This window comes from Canis lupus, chromosome 9, assembly GCF_003254725.2.
Source record: "Canis lupus dingo isolate Sandy chromosome 9, ASM325472v2, whole genome shotgun sequence".
NCBI lineage: Eukaryota > Metazoa > Chordata > Mammalia > Carnivora > Canidae > Canis > Canis lupus.
The window spans coordinates 14233992-14249092 of NC_064251.1; the positions used below are offsets into that span (position 1 = coordinate 14233992).

Below are 15101 nucleotides of genomic sequence, written 5' to 3' on the forward strand. Positions count from 1 at the left end.
AGGCGTATGAATTGTATGAATTCTTAATATATTTTGGATATTAATCCCTTGTTAGTATCTCATTTGCTAATCTTTTATCCCCATTCAATAGGTTGCCTTTCATTTTGTTGGTTTCCTTTGTTAGGCAGAAGTGTTTTAGTGTGATGTAGTCCCACTTGATTTTTGCTTTTGATGTGAAATGCAAAAACATCATCACCAAGACCAATGTCAAGAGGCTTACCTCTCATGTTTTCTTCTAGGAGCTTTATGGTCCCGGACCTTACATTCAACTCTTTATCTTTAATCCATTTGGAGTTAATTTTTGTGTATAGGACAATGGTTCGGTGTCATCTTTTGCATGTGACTGTCTTGCTTTCCTGATACCATTGAAGAGACTGTCCTTTCCCTATTGTATATTCTTAGCTCACTTGTTATAAACTAATTGACCACATATCTGTGGGTTTATTTCTGGACTCTCCATCATATTCCACTGATCTGTGTATTTCTATGCCAATACCCTACTGTTTTGATTATTATAGCTTTGTCATACAGTTTGAAATCAGGGAGCACGATGCTTCCAGCTTTGTTCTTCAGCAAAGTTTTATTTTTCTTCCATATTTTAATTTATATTCTAGTTAGTTGACATATAAGTGTAATATTGGTTTCAGGAGTAGAATTCAGTGATTCTTCACTTACATATAATACCCAGTGCTCCTTATATCAATCACGTGCCCTCCTGAATATCCATCACCCATTTAGCCCATCCCCCTCTAGCAATCCTCAGTTTGTTCTCTATCATTAAGAGTCTCTTATGGTTTGCCTCCCCCGCTCTCCTCCAGAGGACAAAGTTGTTTGTTTTCTTTAACGATTTTATTCGTATATGAGAGAGAGGCAGAGACATAGGCAGAGGGAGAAGCAGGCTCCCTGTGGGGAGCCCGATGCAGGACTCAATCCCAGGATCACATGAGCCAAAGGCAGATGCTCAACCACTGAGACACTCAGGTAAAGGCACGTTTTAGTTTAAGACAAGAAGAAATTGATCGTGTCAATCAAATCTGCTGGGTAATATAGTCTGAATGGCTTGAAATGCCAGATGAAACCTGTTCATATGCTCATCACCACGCTACTCTCTACATGCCCTAATGGGAACCTCTCTTCTCCCCTTTGGTCCTTTCCTGGTGCCCTGTGCCATTCCCTGCCTTTGATCAACAAAGTTCCATTATCCTCAACTGCTCTGAAGCCTCCTCCCAGCTCCTGGCCTTCACTAAAGCTGAAGCCTCCTTCTCCATGGAAGGTACCATACCCTGCTGGGTTTTGGGGTTTTTTCCCCTCTCCTATTGCTCCATACCAAAAATAGGGTTGGTGTACCTTGCATGGTTCAAAGTCCACTGTACCTCTTCCCACCTGCAAGCACTAGTGCTCCCTGAGGCCCATACTTTTTGGCCTTCCACCCTTTGCCTGTCCTCTGCCAACTAACAAGCCATATACACAAATTCTTATCTTCCAGCCACCAGATGAAAAATCTACACACATCTACACAGTATCTCACAGGTTTAACCCCAGTCCCCACCTCTGACAAGCCCACACTCCTAGTGCTTTTCCGTATTAGAGATTTTTATTGTTTTTACTGAACTATAGCAATAGGCTTGTTAATTACTTTAGTGCAACTATGACTAATGAAGAACGTGTGCCTTCAGTCCCCCTTTTAAGCCATAAATCCAAAATGGTATACTTTAAGAAAATGATTTTTATTTTAAAAATTTCATAAAGTATTGGAATTAATATATAAGTAAGGCATTTAGAAAGGAGTCTCCTGGTTTATTTACTGGCTCAGTTCTAGCTCTAGCCTAGTAAAGTCCTCTCAGAAACTTCACTTATAAAATCTGGCCTTATGGGAAAGGATTTTTACTGTACTGAAAAGAAGCCATATGAAGCCGAGATCTGAAGCGCTCAGCTTCCAATTCCCGGAAGAAAGCATCGTCATCATTCTGGGTTATCATGTGCTGCAGCTGCTGAATTTCCTTCTCCATCTTCAATCTCAGCTCCCTCTTCACCTTATACAATGTCTAAAAGAGAATTCACATCATCCTGTGATTCACATTTGTCCGGCCCTTGCCTATTTTTGCTCCCCCTCCCTCTTTCAACTCCTCAAGCTTCTGTAATTTTACGAGCTCTTACAGAGACTTAACAGATAAAATTAACAGGATAAATCCTGTGTATAGGGTTAACCATAGGATAAGTGTTTTGAATTGTAGTACAGTTGTTTTCTACTTCTTAAATATGTAAATTGATTATTTCTCTCCTGTTAATTATTACCTGGGCCTGGGATTTCTCTCTGGCTTTGAGTTCCTGGCGTTCTTGTGATATGGCTTCTGCCAGCAATGAAAACTGTACAGAGAGGAAAACAAATGTTTATCTGTAGCCCAAATTTAGTAATTCTTATATATAATGTTCACAGACTTAAAAATCTTTTTTTTTTTTTAAGATTTTATTTATTTATTCATGAGAGACACAGAGTGAGTGAGACAGAGGGAAAAGCAGGCTCGATGCAGGAAGCCTGAGGTGGGACATGCAATCCCAGGACTCCAGGATCACGCCCTGAGCCAAAGGCAGACACTCAACTGCTGAACCACCCAGGCGTCCCAAAAACCTTTAATAGAAATAGGGCAATATAAAGAGTCTGTGCTGCTAGCTTACTGTGAATCATCAGGCTAACCTATATAGTGACAGGTTCTGAGTTAATAACAGACTAAGCTGCCGGTGGTAAGGATTAAGCACATTAGAATGTGAACCAGCAACAGTGAGCCTACCTGGTCTTTATAGTAGTTCTCCATTGAGTCCAGTTCATTCTGGTGCTGTCTCTTTTGTTCAGCTCGCTTTTCTTTGGCATAGTTTCTTAAGTCTCGTAATCTCTGCTTCTGAATCTGTAAACCTTCTTCAAACAATTTCTTAAATATCTGTTTAGTTAGAAAAATAAAGTTATGCTGAACTTTCATGGAAGAATATAAACATTTTGTCCAACTATACTGATTCTATTTCACAAAGTCTTCAGTATCAGCCTGAGATATAATCCACATACCATAAAATTCACCCTTTTAAGAGGTATAATTCAATAGATTTTTGTATATTCAAAGTTGTGCAACCATCATCATTTCAGAAAGAAGCCCCTATACTCATTAGCAGCCACTCTCCCATCTACCTCATCCCACCTACTGCAACCACTAATATACTAGGTCTGTAAATTTGCCTATTCTGTATATTTCATGTAATCATAAAATATGTGGCCTTTTGTATTTGGTTTCTTTCACTTAGCATGTTTTCAAGTTTCATCTATATTGTAGCAAGTATCAATACTTCATTCCTTCTTATTGCCACGTAATATTCCACTGTATGGGTATATCACATTTTGTTTATCCATTCATCAGTTGACAGGCCTTTGGGTTTTTTCCTCTTTTTATGTATTATAAATAATGCTGCTACAGATAATTGTACATAGGTTGTATGGATATATACCTAGCAGTGAAATTACGGAATCATAGGGTAGCGATGGTAACCTTTTGACGAACTGCCAGACTGTGATCTAAAGTGGTTGCATCATTTTGCGAGCCCTGCATGAGGGTTGTAACTTCTCCTTATCTTTGCCAACACCTGTCTTTTATTTCAGCAATTTTAGTGAGTGGTTTCCCACTGTGGTTTTGATTTTGTACTTCCTTAATGACCAGTGGCATTCAGCATCCTTTCCTGTATCCTCAAATTCTCTAATGCTTTCAGAAAACAGTTCTCAAGGAGCCACGTATACAGAGGAAGAACCGCGGCCAGAGAAGAAACAAATGGTGCATTTATACACGTGCACAACTAAGGGTGAGGTGGTTATCATCGAACTGGGCCAGAGGAAAACAAATTATTCAAAGGATTTGGATATGCTGGTTTTCCTTAGAGCCATGCATTCATCAGTATTACCTTAGTCAAGTAACTTCACCTCACAAAGCCTCAGTAGTAGTAGTATGGTCTAGAAATGAGGATGGATGATAGCAGTGGCCCAATTAACTAATTACCTTAATGTTTTATTCTAGAGATGAAATTTACTGCCAGTTTGGAATCCCAAAAGATTAAGCATTTCAGCCTGATTAGGATGAGACAACAAATACCTTGGAGAAATACTTCACAGCGCATCTGTCCCACACTCCTTTCTCAATTTTATGTGGAATCCAGGTCATCCAGTCACATCTTAAGTCCCTGTCCCTTCTAACAAACTCCCAAACCCCTTGAAGCAGTTGTACTGGGGAACAAGTGCAGGAGGTCAGAGGAACTAAGGCCTCACATTCAGATGAAAGCACTGGAGACAGAGTAGACTGAGTACCATGCAGATAATAAAATGAGGCACGGACAAGTCAAAACTCTCATAGGATGCATCTTAGGTCTTGCATTTGGATTTTGGATTCAAATTGGGAAGGAATTGCAAAGTAGTCCTGAAAGCTAACAGATAGAATTCATCCATCTGACAGGATTGGATAAAAAGCTGTATTTACCATTTCTTCCCGTGTCCTCATTCTCATCATTTTTGCACGCAACTGAACTCTGTAATCATCGTAGTATTTCCGGGCACGGACAATCTGCTGCCTATTTTCTTTTATCTTTGACTGTGTCAGCTTTTGCTTATGAATGCGGTCCTTGAAGTCTTGCTGGGAAAGGGAAAAAGAGGTAAGAACAAGACAGATTTTGGCATTCTTAGCTGCGCCAGTCACCGTCACAAGATCTTCAAGGAGTAGCCAGGCATGCAGGGCCAGTGGCCTATCACCTGGGCATAGACTCTATAAAACTGTCGGCTCCCAGAAGCCTTCTAGCCTTTGGTAGGTTCATCGCCAGTCCAAAGGGCTGCCCCAACAAGCCCCCACTGCTACAGGTGATCTTGGTGGAATTTGAAGATCTCATCTTCACATGTCCCCGACAGGGTCACCAAAGCCACACTCAGATGCCAGCTTAACAGGAGTAGAAAAAAAGGCATTCCGACTTTCAAGCAAAGCTGTAGTTCCACCAAGGGTATTTATGTCAAAACGAAGGAAATTAGACAATATCTTATAAAGTACTGAGAGTGAAATCTGGTCATGTACATAAAGCCCTCAACAAGCTGTTCAGACTGATACTTTTTTTTTCCCTAATAGTTTTCAAATGGCTTCCTCCTCTTTCTCTGGAACTGCTTAGGAATATAGTTCTTACTGCTTATCTCAACCAAGAGTCTTAAAATCTCTTCTAACACCGTCTTTGACTTCTGTCCTCTTCATTATACTGAGGAGAAGATGTGCTATGTACAATTCTCAATCCAAATTAGAAGGGATGATGATAAACTAGCTCAGCTCTATACTTATGATCTAAGAAGATCAGAGCAGACAAAAAGCATTAGCTTACAACCACTTGGTACCTCGAAGTTGCTGTGGAAGTAGAGACAGACCTGAATTAAAATCTCAACCCTGCCTCTTGCTGATTACAGTGGGACCAACCATAAGTTAGCATCTCAAAGAAAACATCTCCCATTATGTTACTCGACCAAATGAAGCTGTATATGTAAGCACCTTTGCCCCTCATCAGTTTTGGTTACAGCTCTAGATGCTTCCATAGGCACCTGTTAAAGGCAAAAGTCTCTGGGACTGTTACCCAGCTATATAAATACAAGTCATTAACACAACTTACAAATTCAAAATTATTAACACAACTTGCTCTTAACATACCAATCTCTTGTTGTGTTCATATTCTTTCTTGACAAGTGCAGTAAGGAGGTCATGCCTTTTTAAGGCTGCTTCTATCTTTAAAAGGGACAGAAAGGAAGAACGTTAATAATGCTATTCAACAGATTCTGAAGGATAAGCTCTTCTCCTGATTTATATTCCTAAGCTTGTAATTGACAGTTAACTTACTTCATCCTGGAGTTTCTTCTTTGATCTATTTTCTCTATATGCATCTTTTCTGAGCTGTTCAATCTGTGTAATTTGCTCTTTCCACATTTTGCTTAGTGTTTGGCCAGAAACATAGAGAAATGGAAACTGCTCCAGCATAAGGGGCAGGAGACTGTGTTCATTCACTTTCACTGTAAGGTCAAAACAAAAAAACAAAAAAACCTCCTCAATCTGAGACAGTTTCTGATGGCGTTTAATAAGAACTCTCATTCTATCTTCCTGATAGAGCAAAGCTTATCTAAGTGATGCAGTTCTGGTCCTGAAAAGAATAAATCTAAAAGTACATCATTAACTTTTGCACTCCTTCTTTGATCGGAGTACTACCAGTAAGGATGAAAATAACACTCAACAGTTCTGACTGATGACATGCTGTTCTTGTGAAGTCCATCCTAACAACTCAGCTGACTCAGCGACTGAGGTGGACGCTGTGTGTGTGTGTGTGGTCAAACACACTTCTCAGCCCTACCAGGAGGCAAACTCTCTCTGATGGGATGTAATTAGAAGGCCAGCAGTGTTTGAAATGGAACCCTGGCATTTCACATGATCTCGTTTTCCTTGTAACTGGACTCTAACACTCACTGGCACCAACTGTCAACATAACAAGAGCTGGACAGGACATCTGCTTGCTTTGGAGCATCCCTTGGGTTCTACCAACTTCCCAGAAACAAAGAAAAGGCAACTAGTGTGAGTGAGCAGATTGAAGCAAAAGCTGGAGCAGCAGGTAGTACCTTATTGTGCCTCTGGTACCAATATACAGGCCTCCTGAAGGTATTTAGAGTTTTAAATAAATGCCTTAACAGTTTTATCTCTCTTTATAGAAATCTAGCATATGGCAGTGATAAAAGGGGAACTTTCTCCAGCTCACTGGTGGATGTTAAGTTTTCAGTGCTGTGTCCTTGGAATGTAGCACACACTTTCAAAGTATGCCAGTTTTCCATAAAGTACAATTTTGTGGTTCTTACTTGGAACTGCTTTATTTGGCTTTGGCAAGCCACCTCTTGGACTTGGAGTTGTGGTTTTTCTGGAGTAAGTCTTCCAGGGCTGACTGTGTTTTGGAGTTCCTTTATGAACAGCTTCTCTGTATATTTTTTCCTTAGAAGCAGACAAAGAACAGAAATGAGAGAAATCGAATAACTCTTTAATATATTATCTTAAATATTACATATTGACAAAAATAGCTAACTAATCCCCAACCAAACACTTTACTTCAAATTTCTAAAATCTGGTTAGTGTTTATCTACTCTAAGTTAAAAGCATCTTTTGGTTTCTGGCAACCCTTGGAATTTGAAAAAGCACTGAATCTTTTTTGAGTTTCAGAGTCACCATAGTCCCACATCCTCAATACAACCACTAATAATGTTTTGATGTACTGGCTTCTTTGACAACTTTTTCCATGTAGATTAAAAAAATTCTTAAATCATGTTTAGTTGTAACCATACTGTATTTTATATCCTGTTTTGTTCATGAACATTCCAGCACAAGCATTTTTGCTGTTTTCACTTACTTTCTGTAACCATCCTTTTAAAAGGCAATAGACATGTCTGCTTTGGGCTGCTTCTACCCAGGCACAGAACAGATGAGATTTCTCCTCATTCCCCTTTAACCTGTCAGCCTCAACTATCTTTTAAACCTCTGGTCAACTGCTAAACAGAACCCCTTAAAAACCGATGAAGTCTTGGGTAAGAAGGAAAAGTGCTGGTGTCCTTTGGTACCATGTCTTGCCACATTTTAGCAACGTGGCTACTCTATAAAATAAGAGAAACTCCTGCATCATGAGATGAAATACTAAGGAGATAATGATTAAGGCCTGTTGATTCCTTTTTCCTTTTAAAAAGATCATCTCTGTACTTTCCACTGATCTGATCAAATTGCATTTATTACAGTAGAGACTTTTACCCACTGTTTCCTTCTCCTCATTTATTCCTAGAGATCCAATATTCTCCTGAACTTTATTTCTTCTTAGTTCCCTTTCAAATGCTTCAGTTATTGCCTAGAAGCAGAAAAAGCCATATGACATTATAGTTATTAAAAACATATACGAAATGAAAATGTAGGGAAAAAAATTAACCTAAAATTCTGCCATTTGAGTCATTTTTTTTTTAAGGTCCTTTCAGGCCCCACTATCATAAATATACATTATTTAACAGACATGTAATTGGAGCATAAAATTTTACATAATGCATTTCTTTATTTTCAAGTTTTGTTATTTTGACAGTCCCTTGAATGAAAGTTACATGCTGAATTGAAGTTACATGTTATTATAAAACATCTGAATTTCAGTTTTTCACTATCACAAACTATACTGTAGCAAATAATTTAAGTGTTCTAAATTTATGCTGTGTATCAAAATCCCTATTCCACAGCAGAAAGCCTTTCTTGGTAATCATACATTCTCCATGTTGAATCCTAACCACCTCTGTTCATTTCTGTCTTGGGCACTTTAATCCTATCTATAACTCAACTGGCCTATCACTTTTAATCCACCTCAAATTCTCATCCTCTCTGAAATATCAACCCATATGGATCTACTTCTAAACCCACTAGAGTACTGGGTTATATTTAACAAGGTTAGTTTTCTTAGAATATCCCAAGTTTCATGTTCCCTAAAGGCAGGGGTGGAGGAGAGGGAGGCACATAAAAGCTGTGTCACATAATTTCCTATCATCCACTCAGTTCAAGAATATTAAACGCATTTTAGGGCTTTAATGACATAAATGCACAGTCACTATAATATTTGGTTGAGGGTAAACTGTATTGCCTGCTACCCAATTGTAGTCAAAGATGGGATGTACCTTTGCTTGGAATTGGCGGATATCTGTTTCTTTTGGCTTTCGCTGCCGTTTTTTCTCCATATGGAATTGTGTGTTTTTGTTAACTGGAGAAGGAGAGAGTGAATGAGATCTGCAGGGTGGTGTTCTACGCGTGGGAATTCCTACAACATAGAAGAAACATGTACCATTAGTTCCTATATAGCCAGAAATACTAAGTTGGAAATCAAATGGTTTTTACCTAATCCAAAAAGAATGACTGTGAATGTGCTAAACATGTTCTCTCCTATAACTAATTTGTGTTTATTTGTATGTTTAGTGAGACCAAGTAAACAAATACACACAAATGTATAGAGTCTCAAAAAAGTACTTAGGTTCTATTTTCAACTTTGGGTTGAAAAGAAAGCAACATGTGGAATTAAGTGGAAGGAAGTGGTGGTAGAGAAAGAAAATGTTAAGTATATATATATACATCTTACCCTTATAAAGCAGCATGCTTAGAAGAAAAAGTTAATGTACTTCATCATTTTCTAAGTAGTCCCAATTTTTCCTTATGTAGTTAAGTTAGCCCTAACTCCACAATACTTAAGAAATCTAACAAATCACAAATGTTTTTATGTTACAGTGTTTTTAGTTTTACTTGGGCATCTGCTAGTTGTATAGAGGTAGACTCCATGCCTTTTCAGAAAAATGAGAAAGTCTAAGGTTAAGGAAATTAGTTTGACATGTTTATAAATAAACCTTCCCAGGGAATTCAAATTTCACTCAGCTTTTTTTTTTTTTCACTCTTTTAATTCAAATCTTTCAAATCAGTTTAAATGTAAGATATTAAGGGGGTACCTGACAGGCTCAGTTGGAGGAGCATGCAACTCCTGATTTCAGGGTCATGTTTGAGCTGTGTGTTGGGCACTGAGATTACTTAATTAAAAAAATAAATAAGATATTGGGGTGCCTGGGTGGCTTAGTCAGCTGGGCATCCGACTCTTGGTTTTGGCTCAAGTCAGAATCTCAGGATTGTGAGATAGGCCTATTGATACAGGGAGGAGTCTGCTTGAGAGTCTCTCTTCCTCCTCTTGCTTACTCTCTCTTAAAATAAATAAATCTTAAAAAAAAGAAAAGATATTAAGAAAAACTGACCTGCACCATTTACATGATGTTTTTATGACATCTTACTATGTTCATAATGTACTCTTTTCATCAAAGAGCCAATGAAAAGAACATTTTAACTTAAAATGAATTTTCAAAATTGGGTACGGTACGTATGTGTATCTTAAGTAAGGGAAACATGTAGGTAACTAGGTGAGGCTTACTTTGAGATTACCTTGGAAAGTTTAAGGGAAGAAAGATGAAATGATCAAGAGAAAAGAGTATTTTTGGAGTAAAAAGTAATTCTACTAGATATAGATCCTAGGGAAACCTTTTTTTTTTTTTTTTTTTTTTTTTAAGTAAACGCTACCCTCTACATGGGGCTTGAACTCACAATGCTAAGATCAAGAGTCCTGTGCTCTACAACTAAGCCCCAAGATTCTAGAGAAATTTTTACACGTTACAGGTTTCTACTTTTCATAACTACGATTTTGCAATCTATAGTCCATCCATGCAATGGATTCCATTTATACAAATGGAGTATATTGCATAAACTCAGATTTTCAAAACAATACTAACAGAAAAAAGTCGTAAAATAACAGTAAGTAAGAGCTGTTACCAGTATAAAAACAGGAATGAGAAGGTTCCAGTTTAACATGGCAATATAAAGGCACCTGAATGTACCTCCTCCCATAGATGCTCTGAATCTACAGCTACATATTGAATAATTCCCTCAGAAGGGAATCTGGAAACTAGCTGAATGACTCCTATACCTCAGGTGAATGAGAAAAAAACCTACATTGAAAGGGGCCTTGGCACACCCTCATCTCCTGGGAGCCATTAAGAACAAACAAGGTAGTTAGGATAATCACAAAGTTTTGAGACACCCAAGAGCTAGGAACATGCTTTAATGTTAAGACTGATCTCCTACATAAGACTACTCCTTCAAGACTGGGAGAGGTGACTGTTTTACCTGGTGCACAGAGACCAACACAGACAGGAAAATGAAGAAAAAAGAAGAGTATGTTCTTAAAAAAAAAAAAAAAGAGAGATAACCTCAAATAAATCTTAGTGAAACAGAAAAAAGGGCTTTAGACCTGATGGAGACTTAAAAACAGTGGTCATAAAGATGCTCACCAAGATCAGGAGAACAATGTGTGTACAAAGTGAGAATTTCAACAAAGAGAAAATAAACAAAAGTACCAGACAGAAGTTATATAATTTAAAAACATACTAACTAAATTGAAAAATTCAATACAGGGGTTCAAAAGCAAACTAGCTAAAGCAGAAGAAAGGATTAGCAAACTTAACGACAGGACAGTAGAACTTACCCAAACAGAGGAGCAAAAAGAAAAATGAATAAAAAAGATTGAAGATAGCTCAAGGGATTTGTGGGACACAATCAAGTAAGACCAATATTCACACTATAGGGGTCCCAGTAGAGAGAGAAAAAGAGAAAGCCAATTCAAAGCAATGGCTGGAAACTCCCCTAACCTGGACAAAGGAAAGAGACATCCAAACCCAGGAAGCCCAGAAACTTTCAAATAAGATAAATCCAAAGACCTCATACTAAGACACATTATAACTAAATTACCAAATTTAATTTGAGAGAACCTTTAAAGCAATAAGAGAAAACTTGTTATATACAAGGGAACCTCCATACCACTCCTGAGATTTTCCAGAAGAAGCTTTGCAGGCCTGAAGGGAGTAATATCTATTCAAAGTGCTGAAAGAGGGCAGCCCTGGTGGCTCAGCGGCTCAGCGGTTCAGCGCCGCCTTCAGCCCAGGGCCTGATCCTGGAGTCCCGGGATCTAGTCCCACGTTGGGCTCCCTGAATGGAGCCTGCTTCTTTCTCCCTCTGCCTGTGTCTCTGCCTCCCTCTCTCTCTCTCTGTATCTCTCATACATACATACATACAAATCTTTTTTTTTTAAAGTGCTGAAAGAGAAAAACTGCCAACCAAAACTTTTACTCAGCAAAATTGTCCTTTGGAACTGGAGAAATAGTTTTCCACACAAGCAAAAGTTGAAGCAGTTCATTAACACTAGAACAGCCTTACAAGAAATTTTAAGGAGGCTCCTTTAAATAAAAGGGTGGTATTTAGTAATAGGAAAGCATATGAAAATATAAATCTCACTGGTAAAGGTAAATATATAAATTCAGAAAAGTCTAATGTTGTAACAGTGGTGGGTAAATCACATATAAATCTAGCATGAAGGTTAAAAGACAAAAGTAGCAAAAATAACTACAATAATTTGTTAATGAATACACAAAAATATGTAAATTACGACATCAAGAACAAAGTATGGGAGCAGGAAAAGTAAAAACACAGAACTTTAGTATGTGTTCTAATTTAAGTTGTTATCAACTTAAAATTGAGTACTACAAGATGTCTTATATAGGCTTTAGGTAACCATAATATGAAAACCTATAATAGATACACTACAGATAAGAAGTCTAGAGCAAAATCATCAAATCACAAAGAGAGCAAAAGAACAGAAATAGAAAACAGCCACAGAACAAAATGGCAACACTAAGTCGACACCTAGCAATAATTACTTCTAATGTAAATGGACTGAATTTTCCAATCAAAAGACAGAGCGTGGCTGAATGGATAACAAAGCAAAACAGACACAGCTACATGCTGACTATACAGGACTCACTTAAGCCTTAAGGACACACACAAAGTGAAAGAAGATATTTCACACAAATGGAAACCAAAAGAAAGCTGTAGTAGCTATGCTTCTATCAGATAAAACAGACTTCAAGACAGACTGTAACAAGAGACAAAATCATTATATAACAATAAGGGGATGAATTCATAGAGAGTATAAACATTTCTAAGTATTTATGCACCAAACACAGGAGCATGTAAATATGTAAAGTGAATATTAACAAACCTAAAATACAAAGGACAAATAGCAATACAACATTTAACAGACGTTTATAGACATTTACAGAACACTCCATCCCAAAGTACCAGAATATACATTCTTCTCAAGCATATAGGAACGTTCTACAGGACCAAGCATATGCTAGGACACCAAATAAGTCATAATAAAGTTAAGATTGAAATCATATAAAGCATCTTTTCTGACACTTGGTATGTTATGAAACTAGAAAGCAATTACAAGAAAACTGGAAAATTCACAAATATATGGAGATTAAACAATATGCTATGGAACAACTAGCAGGTCAAAGAAGAAATCAAATGAGAAATTTAAAAAATCTTCAGATGGAAAAGGAAATATATCAAAACTATGTGATGTCTTAGTTAAGCATCCAACTCTTGATTTCAGCTCAGGTCATGATCTCAGGATCTCAGGATCAAGCCCTGCATAGGGCTCTGTGCTGGCTGTGGAGCATGCATGGGATTCTCCCTCTCCCACTGCCCCTGCCCCCACCCCCCCCCACTGCACAAGCTTGCTCTCTAAAATAAACAAAACAAAACCCGTTTAAAACAAACAAAACTACCTATGGGATATAGCAAGAGCAGTTCTAAGATGGAAGCTCAAAGTGATAAATGAATACATGAGAAAACAAAAAAGATACATGACACCTAAATAAAGAACAGTTAAGTGGGATTATATCAAAATGAAAAGCTTCTGGAATGAGAAAAAAATATTTGCAAATTAGAGATCGGACAAAGGGTTAATATCCAAACTATATAAAGAACTGCAACTTGATAGCAAAGAAACAAACAAATTTAAAAATGGGCATGGATGGGATCCCTGGGTGGCGCAGCGGTTTGGCGCCTGCCTTTGGCCCAGGGCGCGATCCTGGAGACTCGGGATCGAATCCCACATCGGTCTCCCGGTGCATGGAGCCTGCTTCTCCCTCTGCCTGTGTCTCTGCCTCTCTCTCTCTCTCTCTCTGTGTGATGACTATCATAAATAAATAAAATTTAAAAAAAAATGGGCATGGAAACTGAACAGACATTTTCCCAAAGAAGATCTACAAATGGCCAACAGGAACATGAGGAAGTGCTCAATATCACTAATCATTACAGAAATGCAAATTAAAACTATAATGAAATATCATTCTGTGTCTGTTAGAATGGCTACCATCAAAAGACAACAAGCATTGGAGAGGATACGGAATAAAGGGAACCCTTGTGCACTGTTGGAGGAAACGTAAATTGGTACAACTACCATAGAAAACACTATCGAAGTTCCTCAAAAAATTAAAAACAGAATTTACCATATGATACAGCAATTTCATCTGTTGGAATATATCCACAGAAAACAAAAAACTGTGGAACAGATTATCTGCTACCCTATGTTCACAGCAGTATCTACAGTAGCCAAGACATGGAAATGTTAAGTGTCCAATGATGGATGAATTATTTAGCCCTAAAAAGTAAGAAAATCCTGTCATTTGTGAAAACACGGATGGACCCTGAATTACTGTATGACCTCACTTATATGTAGATCTATAAGGAAAAAAAGAAACCACTTACATGTGGAATCTTTAAAAAAGGTGTGTGTGGGGGTGCAAACTCATAGGAAAAAAGATCAGATTTCTGGTTAACAGAGGCAAGAGGCGGCGGGAGGAATTTGATGAAAGTGGTCAAAAGGTATAAACTTTCAGTTATGAGATAAATTAGTACTGGTAATATAATGTACAACACAATAACAAGTTAGGTCCACTGTATGGTATATATGAAAGTTATAGAGTTCTCAACACAAAGGCAAAAAAACCCTTTTTTTCCTTGATCTATAGGAGATGATGGGTGTCAACTAATTGTCATAATCATTTCACAAGATATGTCAATCCAGTCATCGTACAGTACATATACACAGTGCTGTATGTCAACATATCTCAATTGGGAGAAAAAAAAGAGAAAAAAGATCTCAAACCACCTAATCTTATTCCTTGAGGGAACCAGGAAAAAAGAACAAAAGGCCAAAATTAGGAGAGAGAATCTTAAGCATTGTGGGTGTGGGCCTCGATCTCAAAACCCTGAGATCATCACCTGAGCCAAAACCAAGAGTCAGATATTTAACCAACTGAGCCACTTAAGCTCTCCTGAATCCAATCGTATAGTAAAAGGATCACACACCATAATGAAGTGAGATTACAGGAATGTAAAGATGCCCATTTTTTAATTGGAATTTTTTTTTTTTGCTATTGCGTTGTAGGAATTCTTTATATATTTTGGATATTAATTCTATATCAGATATCTGATTTGTGAATATTTTCTCCCATTTGGTACACCGCCTTTTCATTAAATCAAAATTAAAAATACCACATGACCCAGCAATTATACCCAGAAGTAAAGAAATCACTACCTCAAAAAGATACATGTACCCTCCAT

At 37.7% G+C, this 15101-nt stretch overlaps 1 protein-coding gene across 2 annotated transcripts in view; it reads right to left on the reverse strand.

Annotated features, from left to right (window-relative positions):
* Positions 1 to 1708: 1708 nt before the first annotated feature.
* CEP95 (centrosomal protein 95) overlaps positions 1709 to 15101 on the reverse strand; it is a 34282-nt gene continuing 20889 nt past the window's right edge. For both annotated transcript variants that reach the window (XM_025436580.3, XM_025436581.3), the window contains 9 exons: positions 8723 to 8862; positions 7831 to 7920; positions 6893 to 7022; positions 5892 to 6061; positions 5706 to 5780; positions 4509 to 4661; positions 2790 to 2936; positions 2296 to 2367; positions 1709 to 2045 (listed from right to left, as the gene is read on the reverse strand). In XM_025436580.3, the coding sequence (XP_025292365.1) occupies positions 1869 to 2045; positions 2296 to 2367; positions 2790 to 2936; positions 4509 to 4661; positions 5706 to 5780; positions 5892 to 6061; positions 6893 to 7022; positions 7831 to 7920; positions 8723 to 8862 (1154 nt within the window). In that variant the 3' untranslated portion in view covers positions 1709 to 1868. The remainder of the gene's footprint in view (positions 2046 to 2295; positions 2368 to 2789; positions 2937 to 4508; positions 4662 to 5705; positions 5781 to 5891; positions 6062 to 6892; positions 7023 to 7830; positions 7921 to 8722; positions 8863 to 15101) is intronic.